The 25,275-nt window shown below is 41.8% G+C and overlaps 2 protein-coding genes across 10 annotated transcripts in view; one reads left to right on the top strand and one right to left on the bottom strand.

Annotated features, from left to right (window-relative positions):
- SFI1 (SFI1 centrin binding protein) overlaps positions 1-15,685 on the top strand; it is a 33,218-nt gene extending 17,533 nt beyond the window's left edge. For 2 of the 5 annotated variants that reach the window (XM_062590442.1, XM_062590438.1), the window contains 15 exons: positions 39-115; positions 835-937; positions 1,459-1,555; positions 2,200-2,360; positions 2,793-2,867; positions 3,184-3,258; positions 3,630-3,806; positions 4,540-4,781; positions 5,658-5,756; positions 7,038-7,308; positions 8,016-8,163; positions 8,954-9,077; positions 9,636-9,738; positions 10,295-10,428; positions 14,342-15,685. In XM_062590442.1, coding sequence (XP_062446426.1) covers positions 39-115; positions 835-937; positions 1,459-1,555; positions 2,200-2,360; positions 2,793-2,867; positions 3,184-3,258; positions 3,630-3,806; positions 4,540-4,781; positions 5,658-5,756; positions 7,038-7,308; positions 8,016-8,163; positions 8,954-9,077; positions 9,636-9,738; positions 10,295-10,402 — 1,860 coding nt within the window. In that variant the 3' untranslated portion in view covers positions 10,403-10,428; positions 14,342-15,685. The remainder of the gene's footprint in view (positions 1-38; positions 116-834; positions 938-1,458; positions 1,556-2,199; positions 2,361-2,792; positions 2,868-3,183; positions 3,259-3,629; positions 3,807-4,539; positions 4,782-5,657; positions 5,757-7,037; positions 7,309-8,015; positions 8,164-8,953; positions 9,078-9,635; positions 9,739-10,294; positions 10,429-14,341) is intronic. The other 3 variants (XM_062590439.1, XM_062590440.1, XM_062590441.1) reach the window with 3 other exon arrangements.
- Positions 10,687-25,275, bottom strand: part of PISD (phosphatidylserine decarboxylase) — a 30,562-nt gene continuing 15,973 nt past the window's right edge. For 2 of the 5 annotated variants that reach the window (XM_062590443.1, XM_062590444.1), the window contains exons 2-8: positions 21,961-22,375; positions 19,575-19,740; positions 17,338-17,574; positions 16,906-17,044; positions 15,824-15,970; positions 13,906-14,066; positions 10,687-13,549 (exon numbers count right to left, since the gene is read on the bottom strand). In XM_062590443.1, the coding sequence (XP_062446427.1) occupies positions 13,328-13,549; positions 13,906-14,066; positions 15,824-15,970; positions 16,906-17,044; positions 17,338-17,574; positions 19,575-19,740; positions 21,961-22,157 (1,269 nt within the window). In that variant the 5' untranslated portion in view covers positions 22,158-22,375 and the 3' untranslated portion in view covers positions 10,687-13,327. The remainder of the gene's footprint in view (positions 13,550-13,905; positions 14,067-15,823; positions 15,971-16,905; positions 17,045-17,337; positions 17,575-19,574; positions 19,741-21,960; positions 22,376-25,275) is intronic. The other 3 variants (XM_062590446.1, XM_062590448.1, XM_062590445.1) reach the window with 3 other exon arrangements.

The raw sequence follows: 25,275 nt of genomic DNA, 5'->3' as shown, positions 1-25,275 counted from the left end.
GTTTAGAAAAGTCTCACCTTTCACTGCTCTTTTTGCAGAATTACCAGCATAACATACAGTGCATTCTATACCAAGTAGCTGAAAAGGAGAAACAACACACTAGACTACTGCTGCGGTAAGCCTATGTTTCCTTATGCAGCATGGGAGGGAAGTGACTGCACTGTAGTCAAATTATTTATTGCCACCTTTGTGAATTTTTGAGCATTTGGTGGTGGGAGTTGTGTCTTCTCAGCTTTGCTGTTTCTCTGCAGCTCTGACTAAAACAGGTCAACCTCTCACTGGATTGCCAGTTGTTACGCTTTAGTTTTTTTACCGTCTCTTTAATCAAATTCCAAAATTTTCCCCCGGTGATGACTGTGCCTGTTGTGTTTGCCAGAGCTTATCTCTGTTCAGCCCCATGAAAGACACTAGGCAGTAAACTATATTGTTTCCTGCAGCAGGTGGATTCTTACTGCACTGCACGGGTCTTAGAGCATTTTGGGGCATATAGAGGCTGCCTTTATAGTGAGGAGAGTGATTAAAGGCTATAGTCACTGTATATTGGTTGTTGTTGCTTTAGTTTTAGCTACCTGATAACTTTTCTCCTTTTCTTTAGTGCTATACACTGCAGAGTGTGACTGGCTCTGTCTAAGGTGCTAGACTGAAGGGTGTGTTCTGCTTTTGCACTGCATTCTCTTCAGTAGAGACCTGAGGGGACAGATGCTGATTTGCAAGACTGAGTTTATTAAGGCAGCTGTTTTTGGCCCTCCAGTGAATGGGAGGGTACCAAACGAACAAGTTGTGTTGAAGAACAAGTGAGAATCTGTAATGTTTTTCTTTCCATTTTGTCTTCAGACAGCTGCTGCATATATGGAGAGAAAATGCCCTTGCTCTTGTACATGAAGCTAAGGCAGCAACTCGGGCAGATCAGCATTACAGGAGAGTGATCCTGTCAAAGGTAGGGTCTGTATAGCAGGTACCAAGGTATAGGAAGAAATACTAGTTCAGGCAGGAGTCGGGTAATGCAATTAGATGGACCAAAGCTCATAACTTCATCTAAAAGACACCACTAAAAAAGGTCTAAAAACTTGGAAAGTCCCAACTCTCATTCTAGTTTATCTCAGCAGGCATCTCTGCCGCGAGCTCATGTTTTTGTTTTGTTTCGTTTTTTTTCTCTTCTTCCTTCTTCCTCTCCCCCCAAATTTCCTGGAAGCCAGGGAAAGAAGTAGTCTGATACAGCATGATAGTAATACCTGTGTGGGGACAGAAAAGAACAATGCCTTGAAAAATGCAACAGGGACCTCCCTGAAATTGTGCTATATTTCATTTGGAGGGAATTTGTACCCTCTTGCTGAGGCTTATTTGAGAAATGAGATGGAAATGATTGTGGTGCCAGCAATGTGGTGTATGTTCCTTCCACTTTCAAGAGCACTGTAATGTCAGTCTGTATCCTGTCTCCTGTTTGCATTGCATTTTCAGATGTTGCTGCTGTGGAGGGATGCTGTCTCACTACAAGTATATTGTCGTCAGCAGAAGCTGGCAGCTGTGAAGAAGGTCAGAAAGCATTTGGATATAGGTGAGCTGATGTAGATATTAAATTGTCAAAAGACTCATCTTTTTGAATATGATCCTTAGAAGGATGTCTGGCAGGGTAGCCTTTTGTTTCATCTGTACAGATGAAATGACTGGATGGATTGTGCATTAATCCTACAGAGGATGGCTCCATAGAATGGGAAGTGTCCTGGGACTTTGTCATCTACTGCAGACATATTGTGTGACCTTTGCCTCTCTCTTGATTCCCTGTCTATGTAGTGGATGATAATGCTTTCTTCCTTGAAGAAATTTTCCATTACTAATGGTGAAGAGCTCAGGCACCTCTATTTTGAGGGCAGTGCAAGTAATTTTATCAATTATTGCCTCAATCCTTCTGTAGTTATTAATATGAAATGGCTGTCCAATTCTGCTAGCTTTTTCATGGTATCATTCACGTTCTCAAAGTGAGGAATCTGAAGCACAAAGAGGGCAAATGATTTCCTAAAGGTTAGTCAGAATGGCAGTGGCAGTAAGGAAGACTTGCAAGTCCCAGCTTCCTGTTTATTACCTAAGGTGTTAGACTATCCTTCTTAGTGCTAAGTACTGCCAAAACAATTTGAAAATAGGAGCTAATCTCCTGCTACTCTGAGATAACTAGTCTCTTGTTAATTTGTATTCTCCTAACAGTGCATTTACAGACCCTGTTTCTTCACTGGAAGAAATTCACTGCAGAGTCTCTGAGGCTGAAAGCTAAGCAGGACAGGGCAGTGCAGCACCATCAGCAGCACCTGCTCCGGAAATACCTGGTGAATTGGAAGAAATACCGTCAGCAGTATATTGCGAAGATGGTGAGAATGATCAACACCTTCCCAGCCAGTGACCATAGGCTAGGATATTGCTGGTGTAGGGGAGTAGGCCGTGTCCACTGGTGAAGGGAGTTTTGGAGTGGTAGTGCTCACTGAGGAGGATCATGGGACCCTTGTGCATGGAGGAGGAAGGAACTGACCCGTGTCTTACTTGAAGAAATACTAACAGAAGTAATAGACCTAACAGGAGACAGCAAGCAGGGCTTGCCACATGTGAGATCGTTTACTCTGTGTGGATTCCTTGCTGGGCTCCTGGAAATTTGCTGAAGGGGCTACCCCATAGAACACTGAGGTGCCTGGCCTTAATGGAGAAAGGGAAGGAGATAAAGGCTGTTCAGTACCTGTTCTGCTCTCCTAGTATTTGGTGTGGGGGGGGTTGTCTGAGAGTGATTCATTGTTCTGGTTGCTTGACAGCTTCTACAGAGACAGGGTTATCAGCTAATGACTCGGAGACTTTGCTCTAATTGCTTTTCCTGCTGGAAGAAACAGGTAAGGAATTGCCCCCTGGGGCAAGTATTTAGCTCCTTGCTGATACTTATCCCTTATTCTCCTTCATACTCAATTTATACATGGAGAGTACAAAAATTTGTTTAAACATTCTCTGGATTTTTGGTTCCACTAGCACAAGGAAAACCTTGTGTGTACTGGACAAATTGAGTAGGCTGTTCTGTTACTGTTCCTCCAGCACTGCTTCTTTGGTTAATGCTTTCTTTGGCTAGGGTTTTGGTGTGGGGCATGTGAATTCCTAACCTGGTTGTGTGTGTTTTGTTGTTGTTGGTTGTGTATTTTTTTCCCCCCCCGATAGCTGGTGCAGCGGCAATGGGAAAAGCAGGAGACAGTGCATGCGTTGTGGCACTGGTCCCTTTCATTGCAGAGAAAGGTAAGGGTGTGGGGGGCAGCTGAGCGGCGTTTGGGATCTCTGCAGGCCATGTGCAGGTTTGACTGCAGCAGGCAAAGTGCATATTGAATATATCTTTCCTTTGATCTTCAGAGTGCTGTATGTCATTTTGGGATGCTGAAAAGCTGTCCCCAAATCCTTTTTTCTGAATTTAAAAACTGCACGCGCTTTCCCCATCCAGCCTCAGCTGACTAAAATCCCTGTCCCTTTGCCTTTGTGTTGTGGTCTTGCTGGAGCCCTACCTATTACAGACCAGTGCAACAGAGTCCCTCACTGTTCGTAGAGGGAGGGAGCCCCTAACCTGGGACTCATCTCTGTAGCACTCTTGTGGCTATTTGCTCTTCATATTGAAGGTTTTCAGGGCTTGGCTGGAATTTGCCCGGGAGCAACAGCGGAAGAAAGATCTCATTGAAAGAGCCATAAGAGTTTACCACACTACCCTTCTGAAAGAAGGTATAACCCGGATCTTGAGATACACCGCTAGCATGAAACAGTTGCAGAGGCAGCTCCAAGCTCAGGACCAGCTGAAGGTGAAAGAGACAAATGATCGCTTGGATACATCCAGGGTGCTGCATTGCTCTGATCTATGGAGGGGAGAAGGTCTTGGAGCCCTAAGTCTAAACTCTTGTTTGGATCTGACATATGCTTTTGCCTATGGTTTAAAATAGAACACTTAGTCCTGCCACTCAGCTGGGACTACATCACTTCAGACTGGTGTTGCTAATTGGGGACCTTTCTTAAAGAAGCTTTTTCAAAACTGACCCGTCCCCACCAGAGAGAGTAGAACTGGATGAGATCTTTTTTAGGTACAGTCTCTAAACTCTAGGGACCGTGCTAGCACAAAATACTAAACGCTGCATCTAATCCTGACCTAGTTTTAGTGCCACTTCCACCTTTGAGTGTGGGCTACGGTGTTGCTTTTACATTTGTGTATCAGTCTAGCCATGTGTGTGGAGAGGAAGGTAGAGTTGCTGACGGTGTTTGTTCTCCTCCTGTTCCTGGGTAGCTCTCCCAGCTTCTTTACAGGCTTTCAAGATAGCAGTTGTTTGGTTCACTAATGTGCAGCCTGCCTCATTGTGAAAGTGCTTGGTTAATTCTTTTTTCCAAATGCATGGTGGACCTGCTAATTTAGCATGGAGGTCGGAATGTCTGTGATGTCGTCAGAAATCTCAGTTCCTTTCTGGGATGTCCTTCTCCCCAGGTGGTATAGCGTTATTTCCTGCTCTCAGTCATCAAATGATCCACTATTCTTTGTGTTGGCAGGCAGCCTACAACCTGCACCAGTCAGTGTATCGTTGTGCCATGCTCTGGAAACAGAAAGCTCTCTACAAGAAGTTAAATAAGCCGCCTTCTCTTCTGCCACCTCTGAAGAAGCAAGTAACGTTTAAGGTGCCTGATGCTAACCCTGAAACAAGAGGATGTTCAGCAGAGGAAATGCCACAGCCCTCAAAAAACAATGATTTACCATTTCTGCTTGCTGCTGGGGACTCAGTTCTCAGAGAGCTGTGAGTGTAAAGTTGTAGTTCATCCTGTCGTTCTCTGGCATTGTAGTTCTCAGGTTAATTTTTATATTTCCAAACTTTCACAGTGACTACTGCACCTTATGTCTGATATTGCTGAGGTATGCAAGAGCTGCTGCATAACACATACATCTGCCCACAAACAATGAAAGAATTCGTGACTTCCCTGTCAGCCGTAGTAGCATCAACTCACCTAAATACTTTCCAGTAGCAGTTTCTTAATATACAATAATGAATTCATGGAGCTTCAGTCATTTGTCAGGGGAGCTGTTTTGTAGAGAAATGTTTGAAAGATGCGTGGTGACAGAGTTTTTACTGTCAGGAAAGCTCATCTTGCCAGAGTGACCTAGAGCTTGTTCCTTTTTTCACTGAACTTATGTGTAGAGTCTGATGGAACGATAAGCACGAAGGTCCTTCCTGTGTAGAAACTGGACTTTCTTCTTCTCCTCTTCCCACTGGGGAAGCTATTCCTTAAAAATTCTTGTTGATCGTTGGACGTTGCAAGGAAGAATCCTCAGTGAAGCTTCTCAGCCTAGGGCAGGAGCCTTCAAGGGAAATTGGGTGATAGCTTCATGTTTCTTTAAGCTAGCTTATGCTGCTAGAAGAAGAGGTTCTGCCTTGTTGTTCAGTTCTGCCCCTTGGACCACTTCTTGTGTTAGTACAATCATTCATGCAGTGAACCAGATCACAAAACTGATAAAGGTTGAAATTAATCTTTTAAAAAATGATTATTGCATGCAAGGGAAATGTTTCAGGACAGGGATGACTGAGGGGATATGACTTCTGGCTGCTATGTCAGTTTACACCTATTTAAAATAATCATCAAACTGTGGCGTTATTCGTCCTGTTTGTCCTTCTCAGAAATGCTCTTCGACAAGCAAGGTTACCGCCACGAAGACCTGACTTCCTTCTGGAATCTTTAGAAAAGGAGGAGGAACTGCTGGGAAATTCTTTTACTAGGTAGAAATCTTTTTCCTTTTCTTTCCTTTAAGTAAAGACTTAAACTGGGCCTCATGCTATGCTTATGCCCTCAGGCCTCTTCACAGTACAGAACATTCAGTAACTATGGGACTCTGCATTGGTGTATACTATCTAAAGGGCATGGTGACCTTTAGAACTTCAGATTTCTTATAAAGTGGACAAGAATAATGGAACTATCCAGTTAACTAACTAACCACCAAGAGCTTTGTTTCATTAGTGAGGAATTTGCAGGGAAAGATAAGGCACACTGCTGATTTCCAAAATTTAATAGGGTTAGTTAATAAGCAAAGTTTCATTTTCTAAGAAAACTAACTTAGAAGTCTGAGTTGGGCAGAATGCTTTTTGGCTCATAGATTATAATTGCTTCACAACAGGCTATGGATATGAATTTAACTCATCTGTGGGGCAGCATTAATAATTCTGCCAATGTGCAAGCCAAAACTGAATGTTTCTGTCTCAGCTGAATCAACTTTGCAGCTCTAATGGAGCTACTTTTTTTTTTGTAGTTACTTTCCCAAAAGGTCTGTGTTACTGAATAGTAGCAAATACCATTAGTCATGGCATCATTTCTGAAAGTGAGTGAGCTGAAACTGTTCTTGCTGTAGAAGCTAAAGTTGCTTTTTCTTTTGTGGGATTATTCTATAATTAGCTGTCCCTTGTTAGCTTTAGAGAAAGGGAAATAGTATTTCCTGTCAAAACCTGTCTGTGATTGCTGCTTGCTGCTACTCCCTTTTTCTTGTCCCCAAACCAAAATAAGGCAGGTGTTTATCCTTGGGTTGAATTCACAGCTTCTGAGGAAGTTGTTTCAGCCTGGATTAATGTGGAGGATTTGGAGCAGGGCAGGTAGGAGTAGTGGAAATGTTAACTGGTCTGCTGCTTTTTTCCTTTTTAACCTGTTGTGTTGGTTCTTCAGATGTGAGGTTTTTTTGTTGTTGTTGTTTGCTTTTTTTAAATTTGATATTTCCTCTGCCTAAGAAAGCAGCCAATGGGAAAGCTGTTCTAATAGAGTTGCTTTTGTTCCTTTGAACTACTTTTTTTTACAGCAGGGTAAGTGTAGGTCTGGATGAGGTAGGTTTCTAGCAGTCCTGTGCTAGAATTTGGTACTGTGGGTGATGTAGGGGGCTAAAACTCTCAGCAAGGCACAAGTTCCCTCCAATAAGCAAGGGACTAACAAGATTCTCTGTTTTTTAACACTGACTGAAAAGGACAAGAAGAGTGAGTTGAAATGCACGGAGACCTTTTCCTTTTCTTCCTTTACAGATCAGAGACATCCTTTCAGCAAACAGTTGTGAATAAATGTTCTGCTCAGGCTGGGCCCTTAATGCTATCATCTCAAATGGAAGGAAGGACCTGCAATCAGCTGTCTCAAGTGGGCAGTACTACTCACGCCTACCCATCTCTTGTATGTGCTGCTCTCCCCTCTGCATCAATGTGGACAGGTGACGTGCACCAAGCTGTTCAAATCTGTCCGAGGCCGGAGCTGTGGCCTCCTTCATCATTCATGTCCCAAATGAAAGCTGAAGCAGAAAAGGTGAGTGTATTGCTGAGAAAAAATAGAATACTTACCAGGCTACTGTCTGCATAGATGCTGCTTATTGCTGCTTCTTCCCATGACTCCTCAGGGCTGCCCCTTCAGTGAGCAGTTCTTTTTTTGTTCTAGCTGTCATCTTAGAAGTTGACTAAATTAACTGTCTCTGAATTCATAAAAACTCTTTTTTCTACCACCAATCTGAAGCAATGCTTCACTAATAGGCCAGCCCATGTGTGTTTTATACTTTAATGCATGCCTTTTTCCTAGTCTTGTTTCCTTCCCAGCAGGATGTTTCTTCTAGCAGTTGATTTGAGAGCTCAGGTCCTTCAAAGAGTTCAGAGCAATTACAGTTTGTCAGCCAAATTACAGGCTTTTAAGAGTAACTCGGCCGTAGTCACAGCTACTAAGCTAAGAGTCTCAACAGTAAAATTTAAATTCCTTTCACCTGCAAGTAGCAGATGTTAAACCAGAGTTTAAACTCTTCGGTTTCATGTAGAATGGGAAGCACTAACCCTGATGAAAGATCTCGCTGTTATTTATGAAAGAGCTCCACGTTCTTGAAATGCCACAGAACAAGCAAAGCTATTGAGAGAGGCTCAGTAACTACAGGGGGTCTCTTAGTAGCTTGGGTCAGGTGCATTCCTGCTTGTAAGGCTCACTCAAGAAAACCTTTTGAGGAATGAAATAGTGTCGTTTGGGTCTTGTAGAGAGGAGGTGAGCCTGTGGATGGTCACACAGAAGCACATTTCCAAGATTCTCAACTGACCCCGGTGGGGGAGAAATTGCGACCAAAGTTGCAGCCACATCTGCTGTCACCTGAAGACTTTGTGGGGAAAAGGGGTCATCAAACTGCAGGTAGGCCCCCAGCTCTAAACTTATAATAGTTACAGATCATCCCCCAATATATGCAAGACCGCAATGGCAAAGCAGTTTAACTCCCCAAAATGTCAAGAAGGCAAGGCAGTCCATGTGCCTGCATCAGGAGACAAGGAGTCAGTTGTTCCTTTTGGGGGATGGTAATACAGTTTTGTGGACTCTGCTGAATTGGGGGGCTAAATTCCCATTCTAAGGATTGAAAAATGGGAACTGCTAGGGGTCAGCTTCTTTAGCAAGAACATACTGTAGTGCAGGGGCATTCTTGTACACAAAGCTGAACGCACAGCTAAATTCAAAGAGAAGAATTCACCTAGTAAGGTTCTCTACAGCAGTGTTGTAATTGCTGAGAAAATTTAGAGGTAGTGTCCAAGCACCTCCGAATATGGTGTTTTCTTGAAATATGAGGCCTGAAATGTACATGTTCTGTGGGACCAGAATGACCTACTTGCTTCCGGTGTAGATGTAAAACACTATTATGAATAGGCCAAAACAGCCTTTGTAACACTAAACTATGTGCTGGAGAGTTTATGTTCTCTGGTATGTTTAAACTGAGTCTTGAGAGCTTGTAATTCTGTCAAGATCCCTGCCCTCTTGCTGAACCTGATCCTTTGGGTGAACAGATACATGTCACATGGTGACAAAATGGAAGAGAAGGACTCAGCAGAGGGTTGCATGTTTCCTGTCTATTAATCTGAACTTCCATGAGAAGAATTAAAAATAGATAGGACTGATGCACTTCCAGTGCTTGTGCCTTGTATCTTCCTTTCAGCTGAAGGGGAAGAAAAGGAGCATAATTCCAGAGAAGAAAGTGTGTTACAAAGACAGCTGGAAGCGGAGCTCCAAAATATCCAACAGCAAATGCAGTATTACTTCAGCAGGAAGCAAGAACTCAAGTATGTTGTAAAGTCCCTTTAGCCTGTCTTTCCTTGCTGCTCTCAATTCAGTGTTGTGCTTTTTGTATGTGTGGATTTACTTTGAAATTAGCCTGCTTTACAGTAGAACTGTGAATGAAATAAGTTCTAAAGATTTTGTGCTTTCTTCTTTTATAACTGACTCAAGGTGGGAGAGAGTATGTATGTAAAACTAATTTAATTATTCTTTTGGCAGCTATTGGAGAAAGCATGGCAAAGCTGTCACTGGGCATAATCTAAATGTAATACCAATGGACTTGGCAGAGCAGCTAAAATTTAGCTCTCAGCCCTTTTATCATAGGGAGTGAAGATACAGTTTTTCTAATTGTCAGTTAAAAAAAAATGGCCAGGGTTTGACAACAGATTACTTCTCCATTAAGAGTAAGCACAAATTTACAAAAATGCTTGAGAATTGATTTTGGAGGAGATTCAACTGTGAGGAAAGGAAGAAGTCAGGAAAAAGTATCAATTGCAAGTCTAAGTTGCTTAGCCTGTTGAGATTCTCCTGGGATAAGCAATCCTTCTAATCCATTTTATCAGGTCCTGTCAGCAGCAGGCACAGATTCTGCACAAGTGGCTGGAAACAAGCACACAATCAGAGGACGAAGATGGCATACAAGAAGTACAAGAAGAATTGGATCAGGTGTGTACCTAGCAAACTGAAGTTACTTAAGTGCTTATTACTCTGCTATACACTTAGGCTGAACGTAGCTGTAGGGAATTATATAGTGAACTATTATTAAAATGTCAAGAGAAGAGAAACTTGTAATCAGAAAGGGAAGAACTGCAGAGCGTTCTGTTCAGCAGCCTAAGGACTGCAACATAAGATGCCTCTTTCTATTCATTCAGAAAGGTGACTGCAGCACCTACAGACTTTTTTCTAAGGCTAGCCCTAATCTACACAGCTGGCTTTAGGGGGTTACCAGCAAGAACTTTTCTATGGCTTCTTCAGACAGCTTAAGAACACTGCAGTGACTACATCTGCGTTACTCTGTTCCCCACGTTGTACAGCAATGTCTGAGAGTCCTGTATCAGCTGATACTTGACTTGCTATAGGTGACACAGTCCTGTCACTTCATGGTCCTTTATTTAAGTGGGATAATATAACTGCTGTTAGAGCTCATTCAGTCTTCCTCAGTCAAAAAGACTAAAAGCTTTCGTGCTGTGCAAGCAGCTTATACAGTCCTCTTCACTTTTAGTTGGAGATGAGGATCAACACTCTCACAAAAGCACAAGTGAAAGAGAGACATCATGTACAGAAGTTGGTTGCCCGTCTCCATGATATTCACATTGCTCTGGATATGTAAGGCTGAAGCAATCTTCCAGCACGTGGGTAGGAATGTCTGCTCAGTTTTTGCCTCCTGTGTGTGTGTGTGTGTGTGTTTGGGGTGGGGGGGGGGGATGGAAAAAACGTATACCTTCTCTTCATCTATGTATGTCTTTTATTTTACAAGTTAACTTAAATATTTTTGCTTGTAGTTTTTTTTAAACCATACTTGGTTAAAAAAAACAAACAAACAAACTGGAGCTAAAGTTATCTCATGCTGCACTTGCAATATCTAGTTTAGGTGCCCTTGACATTTCAGAAATATAAGCAACACTGATAAGAGTCTTTATTTCAAAATGTTTGCAATTAAATGAGTTAATGTCAGTAAGTCATACACTTTGACATACAAAAATACTGTGCTACTGATACAGTTGAAGAATTAAATGGATTCTCCATGCAGGAGAAATTCACAGCATTATCAGTACCCTTCAGGAACTTTGCTTCTACTTCCAGGGCCCATCGGTGACTACTGCCTAAAAACTAACATCTGTTAATCAGCTAGTTTTGCACAGTATTGAGACCATCACAAAACCAGCCATTTGCACTCTGAATCTTTTCCCTCTTCTTAGGTTCCTATTAAAGCAAACATCAGGCAACCTATTCTCTGTTATTAGGCTAACAGTGACCTTCAGATACTGCAGATGATGATGCTGAGTAGCAAGTAATTAAAGCTTAAAGTTGCTTTGGCTGTGTCAGGTGCCATAGGCCTCACTGCAGAAGGTGGCATCTATTCATTCTTTTCTTTGATCCACTCGAACAAATTTGCTTTCTATTATTAACATGTCTTTTAAATTGAGGCAAGAGACTAGTTACAGCTTTAACCTGTGGGGCTGCTGTTTGCCTTTGTATTTCTCTCAAGTGTTTAAAAAAAAAAGTGTACATTTCTAGAACCTGTATATACTTATATACTACTGCAGGAGTTAACTTGCTAATACCAAGAAGTTTAACAGGATAGGTGGCAGAGAGCCACTTCAAGCTTTTCAAACTCCTCATGTAACATGAGAAAACATTGACTCTTGGAGCCAAATGAATAATTTTCTCCTGCTTGCCACTCAAGCAGCCACCATCATCTTAAAGCAACACAAACAGCTGGGCTACATCACTAGATGCAGTTTATCACTCCTTCCCTGATGACAAGCTAAGCATACAGGACTTGGCAAACTGGACATTTGTACAACAACATTATATTCTATTTTCTGCAGTGCATACAAAGGAGAAATTTTTCTTTAGGAGACTGGAGTTGGTCAAAGCCTACCATCTCCTTGAAGCAGCAGGAAAAACAGCCAAGGCTCAAGCAAGGAAATAGTATGAGAAATCTTTGAGATCAGAAAGGCAGGTTTCATAAGCATATCCATTCCCGCAAGCTTGAGGCAGCAAAGAGTTGAGAGTGCCTGGACTCAGAATAGAGCTTATTCTCTAAGAACTGATACATTGCTTTAAAACTGAAATCCTCACTTTGGCACCAGTTTGTCAATGCCCTTTAGTACTATGCTCAGCAGATCCAAGGTGCTAGTATTTGTTATAACTTTTCTTGACATGAAGTTACAAACAGGCTCTGAAGTTCTGCTGTAGGATGAAGCTTCAGAGTAGAGCTTTCAGCTCCCAGCACATTCCTAATATTAAGTATGAGGATAGAAGTCAGAACAGGGGTGGGGCTTTTTTTATATTTTGAGCAAGAAATAGTTGTCAGTCCATTATAGGATGGCCAGACTAATGCACCTGGAGGCAACTTTAGACTGCTTCAAAGGTCTGTAGTATTTTTAATACACAGTCAGTGCATATGGCATTTCATTCCGTGCAAATAAAAATTGGTCCTTAAGAATCTGAAACTGTTCTTTAAATAGAGGAATTAATTGTTGCTTAGTCACTGAATTCTTGATAAATTTTTTTTTTTTTTTTTTTTTTTTTTTTTTTTTTTTTACTTTCTGCTATATATCTTATTTTGGCTGCCAGCTTGTTGCATCACAGAAGAGAAACATCCTCTCTACCTTCCAACCCTTAATCCTGTTTTTACTTTGTCACAATCTTAGTTTTTTGCTCATACAAACAAAATCTTTAAGGCCTGGAACAGCAAAATAAAACCATGGATTAGGGGTAGGATACACAGATCTGTCTGCTACTATTAAAAAAAAAAGAAGAAAAGAAAAAAGACCAGTTTCATCATATGGAATGTAGACACAGTGTTGTCAGGTTTAAAATACAGTGCAAAGTCCATTTTTTAAAGAGACAATGTCAGGTAAAAGAACTAAAGTTGTCTAACATTAGAAAACAAACTTGATGAGTCTTATCTATTGTACTGATGCTATCTGTTGTACACATTGCTAAGTTTGGACTGTAAAGCCATACTAGCCAATTTAACTGTTTGGCTCCCCGTGCATTCACAGGCTGCCTTTTATTTAAGAACTTTTGAGGATTGTTTTAAAACAGAAATGAGAATACATTCTCAATCCAAGGTCTGTCACCATCTGTTACAGATCTGAAGTACTAGGTCCGAATCAACCTGTCAGTGTCCCTTTAAATACAGCTAATCTCTACCTCCACCCTTCCCCATTGCACCTGCAGAGCCTAGAAAGGCTTAAGAGACTTACAGGCTCTGAGAACATAATTATCCTGTGGCACATTGAGGAGAACATGAAAGACTGCAGGCACAGGATGGGACTGAAACCTCCCTTGTCAATGTTTTTAAAGGCAGCTGTACCTGATACATATATGGATCATCTGATTCTTTTTCTGCATTCAGCAGCAGTATGTAAATATAGGGCAGATGCTCCCAAGTCTAACAGAGCAATGACATCTACTGTTTTCCTCACTCAGGTCCTGCTGAGTGATACATACTTGTTAAATGTAACTCTCAGTGGTGTGACTCAGTTCCTTTGTATATAAAACCTTCTTGATGCGATAGTTTCTACAGAGATCCCAGTGCTTCTCCAAAGCGGATTTTCTGTCCAGTCTTGAGGTGGAATTTGAAGTCCTTGGGTGCCTCAAAGATTAGTACAATAGTAGAGCCTAAGTTAAATTCCCCTAAATGTTCTCCTTTCCTCATGGGGATTCCCTTCTTGTTGTTGGATATGAAGCTGAAGTCATTGTAGGAACCTTTTGAGTAACGTGGATTGTTGGTATGCAAATCCTGCACAGAGAACAAAGCATTAGTGAAGGATTACAGCATTCTATATTCATTACCACGGTTATGAAGTATGGGTGTCCCAGCATTTTCAATGCACAAGCTTACAAGTCAAGAGCTCAAGACAAACAAACAGACAAAAAAAAAAACAAACAAAAAAAACAAAAAAAAACAAACTCCCACACCTATTACCTGAAATTCAGGGTAAGTTTTACTATAGTGTTCTGCACTGACTGTTAATTAATTAAAATATGACTAACTCAAGCAGTCATCTGCAGTATAAACATTTAGAATTCTTTCATTATACTTTACCAACCCCAACCTTCAAAAAACAGGATGGTACCTACTACCATCTTACTCACCTGGTCAAAGTAAATGCGGATAGAACCCACATTTGTTGCTCCTACCGCTGTTAAAGAGAAAAAGCCATGTTTCCAGTCACCTGTAAGGACAACCCGTTCATTGTGGCAGAAGAGTTCTTTGATCCAGCGAGCAACCCCAGGATTCACAGACATGAGAGAGCCTGCAACAGTGAGAATACATTCAAGCTAGGCTGTCAGTCTCATAGCACACTGTGATGCTCTAAATGATATTTTCAGTACAACTGGCCCAGTAAGCAATTCTATCCTTTATTTGGAGGAAGAGAGACAAATGCTAAGTGCAGCAAATGAACATAATGCTGTAATGAAAATGATGGGTCATAGAAGAAAGTGATCTTTAGTGTTCTGACCAGAAAGATCAGGATACTCAGGATATCAACAGCTCCATAGCATTTAACCACAGCATTTTTCCTTGCAGTTACTGGGAAAACAGTGAAGACCACTCTCATCCTTCATCAGAAGGCTGAAAACTTGGAGCATGATCTACAGTTTTCCCTGTTAGAAAATGAAAGGTTAAATTTCCTACCTAGGAATGATTCTTTTCATACTGCCCTGCCCCTCTTCACTCACGCACACATACAGCTTCACCTTAACTGTGTTTCGAGGCAGCAACGACCTGCTATTAAGGAGGGGGCAAAATCTGCGTTGGAAATCCGTTTTGAAGTTTCTGCCACTATTGAAGCTTGTTTAGCACCATGCTCTCCTAGCACCACTTTGAGGTGCAGAGACTCATATCCACACACTCTGACACTACTCCTCTACAAAAGATGTAATTAACTTCACCCTAGTTTCATTTTTAAGTCCTGTGTGATGACTACTGTTATCTGTCATCAGATAGGCCCTCAAGAGAGATCATGGTAAAGGACTCGGAGCTAGTGTCTAGTCTCAGCCCTGACAGAACTGAAAGAAGCCTTCTAGTACCAGCTGAAGATCCATCTAACAAAAGGCCACAGGCTACTAAAAGCAAGTCAAATAACTTTTTTACAACTTAGTAATGGGTTTTAGTGGTTAATTATCCAATGCATGAAAGCACTTTCTGTAGTTCTCTTTAGTAATGCAAAGATGTGGTTACTAAGTCTGCAGATAGGTAAGCAAGTAGCTAGCTAGAGCAGACCAGGAAATACTAATAAAGTAAATAAGTAAGTTTTAAAAGACAGCTGATTACAGTACAAACCTCAAGGACTTCAACTCCTAAATAGTTCTTAAAAGTAAAATATATTCACTACACAGATTTTGGTTATAAAAACATTTGCTTTGCTGTATTGGATCCAATCGTAGCATTTCACTCAAACTCCCTTTATTTTAATCAAGCTCTAGCTTTAATTTGAAACTTGAGAGACTTCTCAAATCTCTTGGCAGATCTTTGTCTCTCCCTTAGGGTATCTCAAACCAAATCCAAATTCTTTTTGCTACATATGAAGAAGTGTGTTTCCTTCTCTTTTTTTTTTTTTTTTTTTTTTAATCTGCAAAGGAGAAGAGGACAAAAACATTTTATATTATCCCAACTCCAGCAGACCAACTGTTTAAGTTATGACCTCTTTCCAGTGCTTGGCCAAGAAGATATATTTTAGACTACTGTTTGCTGTGATCTGTCGAGCTATTTTGATTTCAGATGCAAACTGAATAATTCTTTTCCTGGGAACAAGTCAAGTCAGCCTGCATCAACAATTATTTAAACGAGTTAGGACAGCCTGAATACAATATTCCTGTTTTCACCATTCATGTATTTGTACTGGCAATATATACCACCTTAAAAAAATCATTAGTTCGTGTGACAAATAATTTTATCTATCACATGACTGTACAACTGCTCTACTGGCATGTCCCCTTCAGCAGTGGCCCATACCAGTGCTTCCCTTCATAGTTGCTCTAGATTCGTTTTCTAAGAACGGGAACCTACCTGGGAAATGACGTCTGTGTGACACTCTCCAGTCAGTGGGTGAATGGAAGCAGTGATAATCCCCTGGTGCAAGGTAGATCACGCAGTGGTAGAGCTCATTCCCCTCCTTTGTGACAAGTTGTTGCTGAAATGAGTTGCCAGGTGGAGCTGCAAGGAAACCATGGAAAGAAAGAGTTTAAAGATACTCTTCATGCAATCATCTACTATAGCCTAGAAGGCTATATTATAGTCATTCGTAATAGCAGAGCACTAAGTGCAGCCCACGTGCATTGTTGAGACTACAAAAAGACACATTCAGCCTCAGGAATCCAACACTTCAAGGTGCTTGTTTCCCTTTATGACAGAATTGGATCCTGTACTGAATTTTAAACATTTGGGAAATTTATTACTTTTAGAGTTTCACCTTCCCCAAACAGTACGACAGAAACTGAAATTCAGTGAAACACGGAATTCTTCCTCAAAGCTACCCTTTCAAGAATGGAATTTGTAGAGAGTCCTTAGGTTTACAAAATACATTAGTTGCATCTGTGTATGTGTTGAGAGTAACTACTCTTTGCAGAAGGGCTTGCTCACTCTCCACTCTCCTCTCAGGTTTAGCAAAACCAGAGGCCTTAGAGGGCAGTGCTTCAGGCACAGCAGAAACAGTGGTAGCACAAGTCAACTGAGCTACCGTGCTTCTGCACTTTTTTATGGAGTAGCTTGTACAGTCTTTGCTAACCAGGTGCTTAGGCACATCTGAGTGACAAGCAGGAGTGCTACAGCCTCATTATGAGGACAGTCCTTGAAATCTGCTTTAATCATTAATAAAACCACACAAAGGAACCAAGTGATTAAATGAAGAGAATACGAATGATTCAGACAAGACAGTGCAAAGCTACTGAGGAGAATGAACTAGAATATAATGATATGTTTATGCTCAAATGTAAGACATACATTAAAAAAAATTACTTTTGTTCCTAACCATGTGAAGGAAAAAAAAAAAAAAAAAACACACAAAAAAGCCCCCCATATTCTCTTGCTCTCTGAGAGCACTGAAGTGGCAGAGCAGAGCATGTGCAAGGTTCAGCTGATGCACAACTCACCTTGACCAAAATGCAGCTCCTCTGTGCTGATGCGAGGTCCCAAGAAAGATTCCAGTGAATAAGTAACACCTTTCACCTGCTCCACTTCACAGTTTTTTATCTGTCCGAAGTTAAGTATCTTTCCATCTGAGGGACTAATCTACAGAGAATAAAAGAAAAATGAAACACATTAGAGGAAATCTATGCATACGTCATCTGCCCAGCCATCACAGCAAGCAGAAAACATACCAATTGATCATTTCAAACACTGAGTACACTTTTCTTCCTTCACTTCTAGCTCCTGTAAAAGGTGAGGTTGTAAAAACTGTGTTTGAGATTCTGGTCTGTGCTTTGGATCTTTTAATTACATATCTAAGACAAAGTTTAAATATGCTGCTTTTCTGTGGGGGAAAGCCTATATGTCGTGTAAAGCTGTCATTTCCTTGTACTCACCACACTGTGCAAACAGCAGACTGGCCGTGCTTGCGGTTTCAGCTTCCTGCGGAAGAACTCGCTGAGGTTTCTGTAGTGATGTAAATCTTCAACAGCTGCCTCCTTCATGTTCACTCCAAATGTCCAGATGTATAGGCTGTAAACAGGCTTCCGGAGCCATGTAGGCAGCTCCACCTGGTTCAGGCGACCCCAGGCTCGTGAGAGCAGGCGGGTTGGTACTGATTTGTACAGAGCAACCTAAAGAAAGAAGAATTACACTATGTCATTCAGTTTTTCCCACTGCTGCCTTTCTCTCACCTCTCCCCATAAAACAAGAGGGCTCAAATTGTTCCTGCTAACACTGCCTTGAATTCAGTGAGTTATACCATGCAGGAAGTAACCCTGGTGTCTGCAGAAAATTATAATGCACTCCTCCTCACTTCCGCCATTCTGATGAGAACAGATGAGGGATAGGATGAAGTGATAGACCTTCTTTTAACTTTATATTGAAGTTAGAAACACCATTCCCTTGCAGGCTGAAGCTTCACAAGCGAGTTACTGGAAACTGCCCAAGCAAGGCTTACAGAAGAAAAGACACATTTCACACATTCTAGTAGAACCCTCATCAGAAGGGTTTAACATTACCAATGTATTCATTTTTGTAAACAACTAAAGGAAATTTGATTAGAAAATAACTTCTCCATGTTTAATAAGGTACTTCTTAGACCGCCATCTACTACTGAAGGTATTTCTCTCACAATTGTACTGCTTAATGATACTGGAACAATTAAAGAAACAACCATGTGGATGCCGTTACACTGCTATAAACTCATGCCAGTATTGCCCTTCTCTTGCAAGAATGGGAGTTGCTAATAGAGACTTCTACCTTTGGACTTATGCCAAAGAGCAAGTTTTGGTAGCAAGAAAAACAAATGAAACAATGTTAAGAGGTATGCTGTTCATGTAACTGGGCAGATGACAGGTCTTCCTGCTGGGCAATTCCAGGAGATAACTCTTCTGAGGTGCCAAAAAAAGCTTGTACAAGCATGATGCAAATGGAGAGGATGAGGGAACGCTGAACCCTCTGAAACCAGTTTTGCAAAAGAAATAGTAATCTAAGTCTGGTACAATTTCTTTTGAACAGTACAACTGACTAGATTTAACTTCCAAGTTAGAGAGACCAATTTTGTTTTTCTGTAGCTTCATTTATTCCCAATGTTAGTCAACCATATCCTTCACTATTAAGCCTTGCAGAATACAGCAATAAACACAAACAAAAGCACACACCAGCTGAGAGCCTGTCCTTCCTATCAAGTATTTCACTCACAAATTACCCTCCTGCATCATATCAAAATACAGTGATATTTAAGAAAGAAGCCACCTATTTAATCTTACTTCAGATAAAATCTTTTAAATCAGTGGTACCAGATTATATAAACTGAAGTACTAAAGAGAAATGTATTGTCATTTTATTTGACATGCTTTATACAGTGTCCATTTCTAAAATTGATTCTGCTCAGTTTTCTACAAAGAATGAAACACAGACACAACTGTAAATTCACAAAAAATGTCAAAGTGATATTTCCCAGTAGCACCAACTCTTCAAAAAAAGCTGCTTTTCAAATTGATGGGATCAAAGAATAGCTATTAAAATGAAATCATCTCAAGGACTGCAGTTTTGTTACAATTTTCAGTCAAAATATTTGCATAGATGTTGCATTTGTAGTTGCATGATACGTTTAAGGAATATTTATGTGGTAGGCTTCCTACCTATTGCTCTCAACAACTTCAGAGCACAGATTTGCATTAGCATGTCACTTGGGCAGTCTGGATTACAGATGCTCAAAGAACTTGAGAAGCAAACCCTTCTTACGCAAAAATGACACCAAACATGACCATCTGAATATGGCCAGGAAAGGGAACTGGAGAAGCACTTTTGTCTGCCTTGTCCTGGCCCAGATACTTGGAGGGCAGGTGACAATCAATTCTGAAGTTTCTACTGATTTTCTTGTGCATACTCATGACCATTAAAGGACAAAGAAATTCTCTGCTACTGAACAATCATCTGTCTGTGAAGCAATTAGTCACCAAAATTACAAATAGTAAAATCTCAAGAGAAACATGAATGCATATCTCTTTCCATAATAGTGATCACCACCCTGTTCTACATTAAGCATCCCTCCACCCAGCTACTGCCAGCTCCCTTCAATATAAAACAGCTAACATACGAAGCGCGGTAGAGACCTGCTCACACTTACCCTGCTCATAGGCCTCCATCCCACTCTGGTCAAGGGTTTAAGAGCACCGAAAGGCAGAAGATAATAGAGAATATTCAGAGGCCAAGAACGGAGTTTCAGAGCAGGCCTAGACATACAGCTCAGCTGGCCCAACCTTCGCCTCAGGGCCAGCTGGGGGAATTGCAACCTGAAAGATTACATACACAACATAAGAGGGTCAGCATCTCAGCTTCATCACTGCCAGCTTCTGATAGCTGGCAGTGATATATTCCTGCTTATCTTTACCTGTACCTCGATTCTGCAAATCTTTACTGCTCCATTTTGGTCAGTTCTTCCCTTCCCCAAAACAAAAGATCAGTTCACCGCAAAAAACAAACAAACAAAAAATCCTCTATCCAAATAATGATGTTTACTGTCACAGGTCAAATTTCATCAATCACACCCTCAAAAAGTAAAGGCAAAAATCACTTGCAGGGACATATGAAAACAAAGTAACAGCTGGTTCATCCAAGTGAAAACCTAACATGAAGTTTACAGTGGAAACAATGGAGAGCAAAAGTTCTTCCAAGTATCAAAAGTTTACCTCCCCAGGAAGTGTGCTTATTACTGCTCCAGCTCTTGCACAGCCAAAGGGGACGGCAAACTGAATATTCTGAGAGCTAGGAATCTATGATTCTAGGACATTAATTCCTAAATTCCACGGAAGGGCAATATTAAGGAAAGAGCAGATACTCTGGTGAAAAATCCTTGAAGCATAAGAATTCCTATCCCTCATAGATTTCTTGTGCTGGAGGCATCCTGACTATATTATGCTTTAAGCTGTATTTTGTATCACAAAAGATGTAGGAGTCAAATTTACACAGACCTGTTGGGTCACTGACCGACTTCAGGAAGCAAGCATTTGAGAGACAAACAGGAGTGTCATTCCTGAGTAAATTAATACAATATTCAAATAACTGATTCCAAAAGACAGCTTTGTAGGTCTTAAAATCTTCACTAGATACCTTGGCTCGGAACAGAGGACACACAGGCTAAGCAGATATTACTAGTGCCGCAAGCTAATCTGGTCTCTGCAGCCCAAATGCTCGCTGGCCTCATAACCAACTGCACCTAGGATTTTGTGATATGAATGTCCTGACTGAAAGCAAACTCTTTGTGGACAAATGGCCATGAGCAAACGTTGAGCTTGTGACTCTGAGCAGGGGACAGCTCCTCATTTTACTAGCAAATTGCATCTTGGGCTTCAGTTCAGACTCCTGGGAGGGAGGGTGGTCTGGATGAGAGACCCTTCAGGTGAACTGACTCCTCATTTATTCTTTGGCTTTTCCTCATGAAGAAAGTCTGGACTAAGCTATTTCTCACATTTCCAACATCACATTATCAAATTAAAATCTGCCTGTCTGAGGGCAAAATATTCAAGTCTTCTGGGCACTGACTTAAGTCTTAGCTAAGAGGTTGTTCTCCCCACACTGCTGAAGACAATATGCCTGCAACCAGGATACAGCTCTGTGCGCGTGTTGGCTGGAAGTAGCAGGCTCTGGCTGCACCGAACAGCCCTCTTCTTCACTGGATTAAATGATATGAAAGGTGAACTATAACATACTGTGCACTTCTTTCCAAAATGGAAAGAAGCCAGGAAGCCAAAACAGAAATTTTGTGCCAACCTGTTCCTTTCAAAGCCTGGATCAAAACAGCCTGCACAACCAAACCACCACCACTGTGGGATGCAAGATAGTTCTTTTGGCTCACAGATTTTTTCTGCAGCAAACAACTTCTCCCCCCTCCGCTTCCGCCCCCGAAAAATAAAAGAATGATTTGGGAAAAGTACAAAAAAAAAAAAAAAAAAAAAAACTGAGGAGATGAAGCGCTCTCAGGAAAGGTAAAGCAGGCTTTATCAGCAGGAGGTAGGACTGCCCTGACACAGGAATAGGAAGGGGCACCTCATGTTCTCCCTGCTGTTCTTCCACCTGCCAGCCTGTGGGCCTGCTCGAGGGCCAGCAGGGCCAGGAGCTGGGTTGCCAAGAACGGGTGACCGAAGTACCGCTCCCCCTCCCACTGCTCTCCCCCTCTTCACTGCAGTCGATCATGGACCAATCCCTGCAGAGCTGCATCCTGGCAGCCTGCTCCAGAGCCCTCAGGCTTCTCACTGCCTTGGCCTGGTTTCAGAGCAGTCCCTCACTAATTTTTCCTATTCTCCTAGTCCAACAGAGTAGAAAGAAAAGAAACCCTTGTCATTCCCCTTGTCATAAAACAGCATGCCCTTCTCTGCCAATTCAGTGCATAAGGAGCTTTATAGTAATTAGGGCAAACAAAAGCTTTGCAGATGGCTCTCGCTGTGCCCAGAAACCCTCCCATCCTCCCTCCCTGGTTTCTCCCTTCCTGCGAAGCAGAAAACACTGAACAGTACCTGAAACGGCTTCTCCTATTTGGTGTATCACCGGCAGAGCCAGCCGGGCCTGGACTCTCCAGTTGTGGGTGCTGGTCCCCGGCACAGCTGCTGCTGCCGCCGTTCCCTGAACGCAGCCTCCGGACATGAATTTTAACTTTGCGGAGGTTGTAGCAAGAGGGTGGAGGGTTAGATAAAGCTTTATAGCATCTCACCATTTCCCTGTGTGTAGATGTCCCTGCAGAGTGTTTGACTGACACATCGTCAGGGTGACGGTTGGTTGCAAGGCTCAGTCTTTTTTTTCTCTACCTCTCCTTCCTTTGCTTGCTCCGGCACAGGAGGGAGGACACGACGTCACAGTTCCTAATTCCCCCGCTGGTCTGTCTCTGGATTCCCCCTCTGTTTCCCACTTGAATCTCTGCTACGAGGGTTGCAGCTATTGCAAACAAACAGGCATTGTATCATATTTCAACATCCCACTACAAAGACGACTCTGCACAAAATAAAAGCAAGCTCTCCGTATAAGCGGTCCTCGCTTCTCCCTAGTCAGGGTGGCCATTGAAACTCAGCTCTCCGAAGAACACCCCGCAGTCTCAGGCTGGGCACCGATGCACTACAGTCAGAAGAGCAGCCAGCTGGCCTTGCACAGCTAACCCAAGAGGCAGTTTGAATACGAGGCTGGGAGGAGGAGCAGGGTGGAGAAGAGGAGGAGATAATTCCTAGCTTCAGTTCTGCAGTGCAGCAGCTGCAGCTAAAGGAGCTCCACACTGCTGGGCAGTCAAACGTATACAGCGCCAAAATTCCTTTCCTGATCTTAATGTCCAGTTTGAAAAGAGGAAAATGTAAAAGAAAGGAACATCTTTCCATTTCACAGATCCTTGCTAGACACCAACATCCATCTCTTGAAGTCTCTTTCCATCTCAAAAAAACTCACCTAGGGAGCAGATAAAGGACATTGTTCTACAAATCCCCAGATGCATAATGAAAAAAGGTAGCTGTACGGCCAGCTTGAGAATCAAGTATAAAAGAAGTGTTAATGTGTTTTATGTGGCTCCTAGTACTGTCCCAGTTTTATGTCAGTAGAACTAAAGTATGAATGAAGCAAGACTTTTCTTTTTCTTTTTAATCACAATGCACCTCAGGATTAAATCAAATACTCAGAACAGAAGAACAATTTAGGCCCCAACTCTTTAGCTCTTTAGTGACTATCCAATTAACTTATGTTTTCTGTTAAAAATGGTGTGTGGGGGGGGGGGTTAATTAAAAAAAAGAAAGAGAGAGAGAAAAAAGCCTTAAGCTCTCTACACACTGTGAAAGCTGTATAGAGTGGATGAAAAAGAGCAGGGCCAGAGGAAAGTTTTTTTTTTTTTTTTTTTTTTTTTTTTTTAGAAAAAAAGAATTAGGCAGGAGTAGTAGTGGGAGGGCCAGCAGGAAAATCTAGAATTAAAGAGCAAATAGCATCCCATCTCAAGTAGGCTTCAAAGGGAAAGTATTTTAACAAGAATCATACATTATGATTGGCCTTCAACTGCAAATATTCCAGATGTTCCCTAGAAACACCTCTGGAGTCCCTGCATGGAAGTATTCTGCCCCCTCCCCCAGCGAAAAAAAATGAAAGGAAAAAAAACCTCTTGTATGTTATTCTGTATTGCAGACAGTTCCAAGATCTGTTTAAGTTGTTTAAGCATTAAAAACCAGTAAACTGAAAGATTTAGGATCTTAGGATCAGTTAACAGGCACACAAAACATACTCCTCCTTCCCTGAGCCCCCGGTAAGTTTTTTTTTGTTTTCTTATTTCAAGTATTCTTCACTCTTTCTTTGGCTGGCACAAGAAACACCTACACTCACAGAAAATGAAATCATCTGTAGAGTAAAATGAAAGCAGTTACCCAAGATGCCAGCAAAATTCAAAAAGCAATGAGGAACACAGAGAAGCCACTTCTCTTGATGTTTTCTAATGTTCCTGGCAAATCATTAAATACTAGATTTTTAAAAGAAACTGAAGCTAAATTGACAACACCTTTTTAAAAGCCACTTCATGGGACCAAGATGAAAATCATTAAGTCAGCCAGCTACACCATACTGAACACGTGTGGCCAGCTCGCAGCTCTGTGAAAAGAAATCTTTGGTTCAGCACTGGTGAGCCAGGTGGGAGCAGCAGACTGCCCCAGCCCGCAGCCTGCCCTCGCACAGGCGGGGGGCCGCAGGGCTCTGCAGCCTCGGCCGCTGCCCCCCGCCCTGGCCCCCAGCTCCCTCCCCGTTCTGGACTGTAATCTCCTCCTTCACATGTGCATGGCTCTGCAGAACGACAACAGAGCAAACAAAAGCCTTAGCTGCATTTTTCTTCAGTGCTCTTCCTTTAAGCATATCGGAGGGAGGTAAACCCACAAGCACTTTCAGTAGAAAATTCAGTCCGATTCCCCCAAATATGTTCAAGAAATTATTATATCCCAGATCAAGCATGCTTGATTCCAGAAAAGTAAAGGGAATAACAGCTATCTGCTGCCTAAATGTGAATGCAAATTAAAATGAAGTAGACAGAGAAGCAAAACACAGTGGGGACTATCACCCTCAGTTCAGTTCAAAACAAAAGAAATTTGCAGCAAGAGCAATCCCTCTCAGAAAGAGAGAAATGTTGGCATTACAAGTTCTCTTTCTCTACTCAAGAACTCAGTTCAAGTAAGACCACCAATGTTTCTCTTCTGTTCTGTTCTACTGACCTGATTCCCTTCACCAAGATGCAAATACCTGAGTCCTGCTTAAACGCTGACATATAAACGTACATGGCAAGTTGCCATTCCAGTCACTGCTGCACCAGAAGCAGCTTACAGTTCCACAGCGTGAGAAGGGCAAAATGAAATATCCACCCTGAGTTTACCTACTTTCAAGAGGAATGAGGAAAGGGACCTGAACTGGCGATTGACCAGTTCGAAATGGGAACTCATACAATGGCTCCTCAACGGCTGGACTTCTCGGGATCCAGGCAATGCCACAAAGCCAGTTTTATTAGCTTAGACAGGCACATTATGGGTGTTGGTTAAGTATTAGCTTGGACATCAGTACCAAACTCCCCAATCTGCCTGAACTCATCCAGAATCCCTGTTAAGTAAATAAAGGAAGCAGTGACCATGAGGTATAAATCCCTAAAGAATTATTATCTAATAATGAACTGCTAATCTGCCAGTATGCAACACCATTCTGCTCTGTCAGCTCAAATAAGTGTCAGATCCAGTGACCCCATCTAATTACTTGTCTTCTCATTACTGGCTCAAGCCCTTCCTTCAGGATTTCAAAAACAGCAAGCCAAGGCACTTGCAAGAACAGCGGTTAATACA

The sequence above is a fragment of the Rhea pennata genome, chromosome 17 (genome assembly GCF_028389875.1).
Source record: "Rhea pennata isolate bPtePen1 chromosome 17, bPtePen1.pri, whole genome shotgun sequence".
Lineage (NCBI taxonomy): Eukaryota > Metazoa > Chordata > Aves > Rheiformes > Rheidae > Rhea > Rhea pennata.
This window is presented reverse-complemented; position numbering and strand designations above follow the sequence as displayed.